Source organism: Lontra canadensis, unplaced genomic scaffold (assembly GCF_010015895.1).
Source record: "Lontra canadensis isolate GAN:19392208 unplaced genomic scaffold, GSC_riverotter_1.0 scaffold39, whole genome shotgun sequence".
NCBI classification, from domain to species: Eukaryota; Metazoa; Chordata; class Mammalia; order Carnivora; family Mustelidae; genus Lontra; species Lontra canadensis.
In genome coordinates this window covers 559251-570238 of record NW_022631033.1, presented here as the reverse complement: position 1 = coordinate 570238, position 10988 = coordinate 559251, and the positions used below count along the sequence as shown (strand labels likewise).

The 10988-nt window shown below is 59.3% G+C and overlaps 1 protein-coding gene across 6 annotated transcripts in view; it reads right to left on the bottom strand.

Annotated features, from left to right (window-relative positions):
- Window positions 1-4339: 4339 nt before the first annotated feature.
- Window positions 4340-10988, bottom strand: part of FBXO25 (F-box protein 25) — a 60830-nt gene continuing 54181 nt past the window's right edge. For 4 of the 6 annotated variants that reach the window (XM_032869802.1, XM_032869804.1, XM_032869801.1 and 1 more), the window contains exons 8-11: window positions 9326-9505; window positions 7428-7571; window positions 5239-5265; window positions 4340-4703 (exon numbers count right to left, since the gene is read on the bottom strand). In XM_032869802.1, the coding sequence (XP_032725693.1) occupies window positions 4614-4703; window positions 5239-5265; window positions 7428-7571; window positions 9326-9505 (441 nt within the window). In that variant the 3' untranslated portion in view covers window positions 4340-4613. The remainder of the gene's footprint in view (window positions 4704-5238; window positions 5266-7427; window positions 7572-9325; window positions 9506-10988) is intronic. The other 2 variants (XM_032869805.1, XM_032869807.1) reach the window with 1 other exon arrangement.

Genomic DNA, 10988 nt, shown 5'->3' with positions numbered 1-10988 from the left:
TGCCTGTGGCTGTATGACTTATGATGACACCACCACCCAAGGTGATCTAGATTAAATGCACTCATCAAAATCTAGCCGTTTTTGCAGAAATAGAAAAAATCCTAAAATTTACATGGACTTTCAAGGGATCTCAAATAGCCAAAACAATCCTAAAAAAAGAATAAAGTCAAAGGACTCACATATCCTGATTTCAGAACTCACTATGAAGCTACAGTAAGGAAAATAGTTTTGTCCTAGCGTAAGAACACACAGAGACACACAGACCAATGGGACGAGACAGGGAGCTCGGAAACACTATCACATACACAATCATGATTTTCAACAAAGGTGCCAACACCATTCAGTGGGGGAAAGGGCAGTGTTTTCAGCAAATGGTGGTGAGAAAACTGGACGTCCACATGTGAGGAATGAAGTTGGGCCTTACATTACACCATCCACAAGTATGACCTCAGTGATCCAAACGCCTAAACGTAAAAGCTAAATAAAACTGTAAAAGTTCTGGGAAAAGCAGAAAGTTTCATGACCTTAGGTTTGTCAATGATCTCTCAGGAGATGAAAAGGTCAGCCAACGCTGGGAAAAAGGGAAATGGGCTCCACCAAACTGATACCTGCACGCATCAGGGACACAACAGTGAAAAGGCGACCTGCACAATAGGGGAGCACATCTTCCACTCATACGCCTGTAAGGAGTTAGTATCTAGAACAGACAGGGAACTCATGCAACTCAACAATAAAAACACACAACAAAGAAATGGGCACAGGACTTGAACAGACATCTTTCCAAATATGACAGACAGATGGCCAATGGACACACGAGAAGGGGCTCCAGACCACTAATCACCAAGGGGACAGAAACCCAGACCTGCAGGAGACACCACCTCGCGCCTGTTAGAACGGTCACTGTATGGTGACCGCCCCAGAAACAGTGTTGGCGAGAACATGGAGAGAGAGAGGCACCGCGCTGCTGCTAGGATGCAGACTGCGGGTCTGCGGAACGTCGTTCAGGATCTCCTAGAAATGAGAGCAGCATGGAATGAGCATCTGATGCACCGATTCTGCTTCTGGGTGTTTATCCAACGGAAGGGAAAGCAGAGAGAGAGGAGAGATGCGGGCACACCCTCGTTCACAGCAGTGTCCCACAGACGAACTGCGGTCTGCCCGGGCAACAGAACACGGCTCAGCCCTGAGCAGTCAGGATATCCTGAGACGGGCCACGGCGTGCATGGACCCTGAGGACATGACTTTCACTGAAACAAGCCGGTCACAAAAGGCCAAGTACCAGATGATTCTGGGGACATCCTGCATCCTGGGTAGTCAGATTCCCCACTGCAACAGGAGGTGGCGGGAGCTGAGGGCGGAAGCTGGGAAGTTAGTGTCTAATGGGGACAGGTGAGCACCCAGGACAGGCAGATCCTAATGGCCTTCCCGGTACCCTGTGCAAGCCGTCGGGCCTCTCACTAGGCAGCGTCTGACACGCGAGGCAGGACCAAGGGTGGAGGGTGGGGTCAGGCATGCACCCGCACAGGGTTCACGGAGGAATTCAAGTTGTAGTTCATAAACACGGGATCTTCTGCCTCTTAAGACTGGTTTTCAGTGTTTTCACTGTGGGGCAAGCAGCAGAGTCCGTGTGACGGCGGGTTATCGTGGGGGGTCTTTGCCTCTGAAAGAGAAAGGATCTTCCAAGAAGGAAGCTGCTCGTCAAGAAGCACAAGCCCTGAAGCTCGACTGAGCGTCTGAAGCAGAGTAACACCGGGGTCCCTCACACACTCTGCCCTCAAACAGCCTAGCGACCACTGTCAAGGCGAGTTCATCCTAAGTCTGCCCGGACGTCCTCACCCTGACCACAACAGGACAAAGACAGCCCAAGAAATTCAGACTGAGATCACCTATGAAAAACCTGTGTGATATCAGCAAACCTAAACCAGCAAGTCGGTACAAAAAGGACAATTTAGCGCCACCACCTAGTGGGATTTCAGCCCCGAATGCAAGGGTGGTTCCATGGGCAAAAAGCAACCAATGTGGGGCCCGTGGCAGGCTCCGTCAGTGCCGCGCACAACCCCTGACACCGGGGTTGTGAGTCTATGCCCCACAGTGGGTGTGGAGGTCACATCGTAAAGGAACAACAATCAACCAATGCTTCATGCCACACGAGCCGGATGAAGGATGAAGCCACGTGATCTCAACGGATGTGGAAAAGCATGACAAAATCCAATACTCTTCTATGATTAAAAAAATCCTCAAGAAAGTACAACCGGAAGGTTAAGTCCCAACCTGATAAAGGCGTCTACAGGAAGCTCACGGCACCCTCACACTCACAGAGGAAACGCAGCCTTCCGTCGGCGGGGAGCATGACTGACGTCTGCGGCTGGCATGGCACCACAGGCCCCAGCCCAGACCGTCAGGGTGCCCAGACTCCAGCTGCGTGTGGACACTTGTGGGAGTCTGCACAGCAACCACCGGTCTGAGCTCAGCAGGTCACGGGGCACAAATACCAACATTTTATGGGGGGTCTGGGGGTCTAAGGACAGCATTTACAGCACACGCTGTCGGCAGTCAGGCGTTAAGTGTCCTACAGCAGACCTAGTTCCTCGTACAGAGTCCTGAACCATCAACAGGGGCGCGTGGTGAGGGGTCAGAGGTCATCCCCGTCCTCTGTGGCCACACACTGGGTGAGAAACAGCTTTTTGTGCCACGAAATGGGCACGGCTGCGTCTGGACGGCCTTTCTGGCTGGCAGTGCCTGCTAAGGCCCACCAGGTGCATGTCCCACCTCAGGCACAACCGGATGCCTCGGCCTGGCCCTCTCGGGCTGAAGGCACAGGAGACAGGCTGTGGGGTCTCCAGCTCACAGTGTCCCCTAACAGACCCGCATTCAAAGCACCATTCCAGCGTGGAGTTCAGAACAATTCTGCGTCTCACCCCCTCCTGCACGTGGCTGATGGCTGCCTGGATGCCGTCTGCCTTCTGCTCAGCCTGTGGCCTCTACTCACTCCGTGTCTTCCCCAAGGCCGCTGAGAAAGCGGCCACTGTCCGCAGCTCGGCCGGGCCTCCCATGGACCCCCGGACGGGCTAGCAGAGCGCAGCGGCTGTGCTCCCCTCTGTGCTACGGACACATGTTTGGGGGACAAGACCTCAAACTTCAACGTCCTTTTGAGAAGAAATCAACACCAAAAAAGACCAACACTGAAAACCGGCAAAAGACACATGTTAGGCAACTTACCCAAAACAAAAACCCACGGGCGATCACACAAAGAAATGTGGACACACCTTGTCCCTCACGTCGGCCAAGAGTGCCGGGGGAGGGAGCCCGCAGCAGCCTTCTTCGGGGAGCTCAGGCGCTCCATGTGTCGCTGCCGGGGAAAGTCCTAACCACTTCCGGTCACAGGAGTAGTCTGGACACATCCTCCAACATGTGATGCCGTCCCTGGGCTCTGCTCCTCCTTCGTCTCAAGGGGCCGGAGAGCCGCACACGAGCTGCTGACAGCCTGCCCATCCCAGGTCCTCCGCGCGCAGCAGGAGTCAGCGACACCCTGCCTCCCGCGACCGTGCACAGCCAGCAGAACCCGGGAAGGGTCAACAGGAAAAGCCCCTCCTGCGACCCACAGACGTCCCGGGCTCCACGCCATGTCCCGGCGGGAAGCACATCATTGGCCCTCAGCACCAGGTCAGCACAGACAGTGATACTGAAAATCCAGAATCTTTATTTACAAAGACGCGAAACCGCAAACCGTTTTTATATGCTTAGAAGAGGAAAAACTTAGGGCCGGAAGGAGAGATGATCTGTGGGGGTTCCCACTGCTCTGACAATGCCGGGGTGGGAGCTCATCTATGGGGCAGGAGCAGGGTCTCGGGGGACAGGGTCCTGGGTGACTTGTATATTCTTTCAGAACATATTCCCCAAAATATCCAAAATAGACATGCATTATTTTAAAAATAAAACAATCTTTTAAAGGTTTAAATCAACGATATCAAAACCACAGACACTACTTTTTCAGAAAGGTGTAAAATCGAGGAAGTCAGATAAGTAAATAAAGACGATTTATTACTTTGTCTAGGAAAGCACTTCCAGGACAGTGAAGGGGCGGCTGCACCGGGCGGTCCCACCACCCACACCGTGGCTGGCCACAGACTGACCACAGACTGACCACGAACACAACGGTACCACACGCTGGCCTTGGCTCACTTCCATCAGTGAGGACTCACTTGGACACAACCAGTGCAGTTAAAATACATATTAAGAAAAATAAATATTCTGCACCCCGTATTTACAACAGCCCATTGTTCCGTCCCTGCCCCTAATCACTACAGAATCAGGAAACTATGATCTGGCGGTCAAGCACAGTGGTAGCCGTAAGTGTCAGTGTGGCACAGAACGTGGTGCTACTAACCCAGGACCTTACTGAGCCATATTAATAAACACATAACGTTGCAAACCGTCACAGGCTTAAACGAAGAGGATTTTAGAGAAAGTGAAATGATTTTGCTTGGGTTCCCTGACCCCTTTTCAGAACAAACCAACGCCCTGTGGCCTGTCCGTGCAGGGATGGGGAGGCGCGTTCTCCAGGCTCTTGTCGCTCCCCGGTGACAGCACAGCACGGCGAACCCCTTCCGCCTTCAGAACTTGAACAGGTCGATGAAGTGCTGTGGGGACACGGGCATGAAGCAGCTGTCGGGGTCAGCGGCGGTGCAGGGGTGCCCCGAGTCCTGCGGGAGGAGGCAGAGGGGTCACCACGGAGCACCCGGGCCCCAGCGCCGTGTGGAGGACACAGACCCGCGTTACAAGGGCAGACGGGCACGGAGGTTTGTGAGCAGAGGCAGGTGGCCCAAGCTAGAGGGCCGGGACCGGGGGTTCTCTGCCTCCCTGGCCTGGCCCCGGAACGCGCGCTCCAACGGCAGGACGCCCCCCGGGGAGCTTGCACTCAGCGGGAGGCTGGGATCCTGTTTCACAGGAGAAGCGACTAAAGGAACAGGTGCTCCGCAGACCGACAAACTTGGAAGGAGGAGGAGGCTAGAGAGCAGAGACCGGGGGGAGCTGGAGGCCACGCCGGGTCGAGGCACCTGCCATGTGGCCCCGTGCCTGAATAAAAGCTCACAGACATGTGTCCATGTCCCCCTCGGGCTGAGCCTTCCCCTGACGCACTGGCCCCAAGGACATCCCGCAGGTGGCTCAGGGGGCAGTTCTGGCCGGCCGGGGAGCATGCGTGGACGCGACACGAGGCCTGGTCTAGCACGGAGGTACCTTGAACAACAAAGCAAGGCGGCAGTCCTTTGAGGTCGTGGAGAAAGCACCAGGAGGAGTGCGGGGAAGGGAGGGAGAGAAAGGGAAAGCGACGTTAGCGAGAGAGCAGGCCGCGCGAGCGTCCGTGCGGACGGTGATCTGCAGACACGGCTGGCGCCGCTGGCACGGAGGTGGGCGGTGGGAACAGTCTTGGAGGCAGCGCATCGACCAGTAGGACCCATCGTCCGGAGGCCGGGACCGACACTCCCCTTGCCTCGGGGTCTCGGCTGAATGCGGCCCAGGCTGCAGCCCCCACCGCAGAACTCCCCACGGCACACGCGGTGCGAGGCTGCGGTCTCCCGGCTTGTACCGAAGACGCCTGGGCCGTGTCTGCGGAAGCCGTTTAGTCTCTCCCGCGCAGCCCAGCACCTGCTTTGCCAAATGCCTGCCACCCACCTTACTGTCGCTCCTGCTCGCTCGTGCTCTGTCCGCGCCCCACTGAGCAGCTGCCGACCTCCCCACACGCTACCCAGCCTCCCGCCTGCTGCCCCTCGCGTGCCCGCCACCGTGCATCCTGCGGGCACCGTGCACAGGCCACCTGGAGGGTCTGCTCTGCCCATGGGCGCAGACCTGCCGTGACCCCACCCGGTCCCGCCCGGAGCCCCAGGCCTGCGGTGTCCACTCTGGTTCCTGCACGCTCTCTGGTGGCGACCCAGCCCTGAGCCCTGGTCCTGGCCTCTAACAGGACTCCTTCTGGCTGGCTGCCCAGCAACGCCCCGGCCGCTTCACCCCAGTTCGGGAAGCTGGCGACGCAGAGCTCCGGCTGCAGAACCACGGGAGGAGAGCAGAGCCGGCTGTGTAAGCGCGGAGGGACAGTGACTCCCTCCTGAGGCCCAGACCAGATCCCCGTCAGGGACCTACCCCGACGGCCCCGTGAGGTCGCTGCTATGGGTCTGTGTCGGTGCCCCGGACCCTCAGAAGCTGGGACGCAGGGAGCCATGCTCCTCTGTCTGCATCCACGAGCACCTGCTGTGTGGGGTGCACACAAGCCTCCCTCGTGCCCTGGGGCTGGGGACATGGGCTTCCCCACAGACGGACTTGTGCCTCCCTCACCCATCAGGCCGAGGCAAGAACACACCTGCTCAGACTGTGCCCTTGAGGAACCGTGTCCTACAGAACAGCTGTGACCACAGAACACGGAACCTGCACCGTGTTTTCACTGCGAGGCGGGAATCCTACTAACAGACGTCAGTGACTTGGAAACAAAATCCCACGTGACTCGTGCAAAGGGCAGCAGGGACCCTCTGTTACAGTAACAGAGGAAACACTCCACGGGACTGCACTCACGACTCGCCACAGGCAACAGGAAACCACAAGTGACACTAGCACAGACGTCCTCGGAGCGGAGAGACGTCTCCTTTGCAACAATGCAGCGTCTGCCCCGCGCTCCATCCGACAAGCTGCAGGTAAATGTGTGGCGAAGCGAGGAGCAGGGATGCTGCTGACGAGGCAGAAGCTGACGGCCGTCCCCCAGCAGGACGAGGGCCCCGCACGTGGGGTGCACACACGGATCTCACTCGCCGTCCACGGAGCAGGGAGAGCTCAGGACGCACGCTCCTCGTGGTCAAGGAGACCATGGGCACACATCCCAGGGTGAAGGCCAACGACCCGGGACATGGGCTCCCCTCCCACTGCGGACAGACCGAGACTGTGTGTGTGGCAGGGAGCCACGGGGCGGAGGGCTTCTAGCGCGCCCGGGTCCTCCGATTCCAAATGTGAGTCAGCAGTCGCTGGTTCAGTTTCGATCAAATAAGAAAACCGTGTGTCCCTCTGAAAGGCTGGGACCTCCCTGCCGCAGGGGCTTGGCGTGGAGGGGAGCCGTGAGGAGGCGCTGGCAGGGGTGCCAGAGGTGCAGGGCTGGAGGCCCAGTGTGGGACACCCGCTCCAGACGCTTTGGCCCCTTTCTCCCGGGCTGAGGGCTGGCAGGAATGTGGCACCGCCCAGGACAGGCTGCCCCTGGGGATACATGTCCCCCGAGCAGAGAGAGACACGTGGCTGCCCGACACTTACGACTCCAACCACAGGCTGTCCGGCTCACGTCCGTGACTCTGTCCCCCGCCCCGACATCTGGGGAGATCAAGCTTGCTTTCTCAGCACCACTCCCCTCACTCCCGCAGCCGAGCCCGTGGACCCCCGCCCGCCCCGCTTACCTTCCAGAAGAGGATGCTGCAGTGGCGGCAGAAGTGCAGCGTGTCCCCGTACTGCTCCCGCGGCGGGTAGTGCTTCTGCAGCGCGAAGTACATCAGCTTCCACTCCACGTGGCCCTTCTCAGACACAATCAGGTGCCTGCAGAACTGACACCCCAAACTCTGCTGAGCGCCACGCCAGGGGCCCCGGGACGTGGACTCAGACCCCCGCGGGCTGAGGCAGAGGGGACAAACCCCGTGCCCCATGGCATGAGCACACGGGACAGCACAGGGCAGGTGGGAACAGCCTGGTCTGCAGCGACGCCCACGACCTGTATTATGGGAAAATCACGTCCCATGTGTGGTGTCTTGACACCTGCATCTCTATACGGAAATGACCACCTGACTGAAAACAGGGCCAAGGACCCAGCACAGAGGTGGCCTGGGTGCCCAATGTCACCAAGGACCCCACGGTGCCACTGCACACCTGCTAGCTCGCACTTGATTAAAAAAAAAAAAAAACAACCCGTAACAAAAGCGCCTGGGGGGCTCAGTCGTTAAGCGTCTGCCTTCGGCTCAGATCATGATCTCAGGGTCCTAAGACAGGCCCCGCGTCGGGCTCCCTGCTCCGCGGGAAGCCTGCTTCTCCTTCTGCGCCCCCTGCTCATGCTTGCTCGCTCTCTGATACACAGAATCTTTTAAACACAAAACCAATCTGACCCAGGAACCCGGAGCACCATGCGGGTGTGGGGACACCGGAACCCATGTGCTCAGGGGCCAGCAATGTAGGACACGCAGCCCGGGGGACAACAGCGTGGCGCTTCCTGCCAACTTCAACACAGGTGCCACGTGACCCAGGATTCCCACTCAGAGGCGCACGCCCACGTCCACACGAAAACATGGCCGCCAGCATTCACTGCCGTACAATTCATCAAAGCCGCAAGGAAGAAACAACCCAGATGTCCACCAGCTGCGGAACAATCAGCGGAAATGGGGTCCGTCCACGGAACAGTCTGCTGACCAGCCACGGAACGCCATGTGGCCGGGTTGGCGAGCAGGCGGCCCACAGGGACGGAAGGTTTGGTAGAGCAGGAACTGGTGTGGGGCCAGGGCTCGGGGCGGGGCGTCTGTCCCTCAGGAATCGCTGCAGGGCGTGAGGGAGGACGGCTGCCTAGGGAGACAGGGCGGCCTCCCCCCCGGCCCCCCCCCGCACCGCCGTCTGGCTCCGGGCCACTGCTCTGCCCGTTGCCCCCAGGGCCTCTCACAGGGCCTCTCACAGGGCAGCGCTGGGGACGCCTGCACCAGCCAGCCCCACGCCCTGGTCCTTCAGCCGCGCCCCCACTCCCAGCCGACACCCTCCTCCCGCCTCGGTCGCAGCTCCTCCCGGCTCCAACGAGCTCCTCAAACAAGACCGCACTTGCCCCCAGGGCATCCGCCCGGAAAACCCCAGACGTGGGGGGGCGGCCACTGCACCCTGGTGCACAACACTGAGGGCCACAGGTGCCATTTTCTCAACGACACCCCACCCCCCAGCCTCTCAGAGGGACAGTCTCCCCTGGGCCATGTGTCCACGACTCTGTGACTCCGTCCTCCCACCCGCCCCCTGGGCAGCAGCCAAACCCGCCTCTGATGGGAAGTAACGCATCAGGGAGCCCCTGCCCTGCGCCCTGCGTGGAACAGATGCCCCCGTGCGTGTGCGGGTCTCACGGAGCCCCGCGTGACGAGTACATGCACCGAACACCCAGGAGGTCACACGCAGACGCGCCCTGAGCGGCCCCCACGACTGGGTGTGCGGGCACAGCGAGCGGGGCGGGAAGGTTCAGAGAGCCACATGCAGGTGCCGGGGACGGCGACAGGCGCAGGCCAGCCTCCCTCCAAGGGACACGTCCCACACCATGGGGCCCTGAGGCCACCACACTCACCTGCTTCTCGGCAAAGTGGTACTGACAGAGTTTCTTCCACAGACGCCTGTCCTCACTGAGCATGGACAGTGTCGGTGTCACCTGGCCCAGCGTGACGATGTCCCAGCCGTCAGAGAATCTGTACAAGATGTTGTTGAGCATATGCAAAGGGAGGTCACTGAGTGTGAGGCCGTTGTTCACCTGCCGGGGTGGAAACGGACAGGGCTTCACTGCGTGTGACACCCGGGAGCACCAGGCTACAAGGACACCTCGCAGTCCCGACAGCAGCTGCTTCAAAACACAACACAACCAAAGAGACACAGCTGAAGTGTCACCGTCCCTCACACTTGGCCATGGGAGCCCTGAGCCCCTGTGTCGAGAGAGGGCTGGCCTCACGAGGACCCCGGAGGAGAGGCGGGAAAAGAACAGAGTCTGGTCTGTGCCCTCGGCTCCTCCAGACTCTGTCCGAGTGCAGGACTCACTCATCAGACGTGACACGGACATGGGGTGGAGAGATGGCGGGGTCTGAGGACGGAGCAAATAAAGCCGCTGATCGCCATGGAGGCCCGTCCAGCTGTCAGATCTGCTGTCAAACGCAGGAGCCATACCCTCCTTCCCACAAGCCTGCGCATATGTCCCAAGAAAGGACGTGACACAGCGTGCAGAACCCGTGTGTCGTGGTATCGGGAGGGAGAGGAGCACACATGTGGGCAGCCGAGTGTTGCAGCCTTGGGCTGGGTACACGCACCCACGCCACCTCTCACGGAGACGGGGCAACGTCTCTGACCACTCACAGCAAAGGTCCTGCCGGCTCAGGGATGCCTGCACACCTGGCCAGAGCCACACGCTTCTGATGTGGCTGGGTGACTGTCCTTGTCCCCAGTGGTCAGCCCCAAGGACGGCTGGCTTCCTTCCGGCTTCTGTTTTCTCCAGTGGCCCCAGCAGCCCCACACAGAGCACACACCCACAGAGAAACACTAGAGCGGGGCTGCGGTGAGGTGCTGAGAGGCCGGCTGTGCCGCTCTCCATGTCCTTGCCGCCACAGTGTGGCCGTCTTTTTCCAGAAATGCTCTCCCGGCCCTTTGTGTGTGGGGACCTGGGAGGAGGAGTCCTGTGCCCCACAGCGGAGTGACAAGTCAGGGCTCATCTCTGAGGATGTCTCAGGGGCAGCCCCTGGGTGTGGGGGCCTCGGAACTGGCTGCCTCTTTGGGGAACAGCCCGGTGCCTGGGACATCACCATGCAGCGTGGTCACATGTTGTCACTTCAGATCCTACCAGCCCACGGGCACGTGTGTGTGTGCCCCCAACGGGCTGCACAGCTGAGCGGGTGACAAGGGGCTCATGGAGCAGCTGTGACCGCAGGCTCTCGCGGGCTGGCGCACAGCGGGGTCCCCCGGAGACAGCACTCATGTGCCTCATTCCTGACCAGGTCTTCATGCCGTGACAGGAACTACCGAGACTCGCTATAAATGCCTGCTTCTTGCTTCCTTCTTTGGAGACAAGCTTCTGCGTCAGACAGAAGCTCACAAGCACCCTGAGGCTTGTCCAGGTGTATGAGGTAGGAGGAAAAACTCTGGGTGCATGAGGCACCAAAACCCAGTACCGTCAACCGGTCTCCAGCCCATGGTGACTGCTTACAAGACACAGCCACCACGCCAGCAGTTTCTGCGAAGATGGCTGTGAC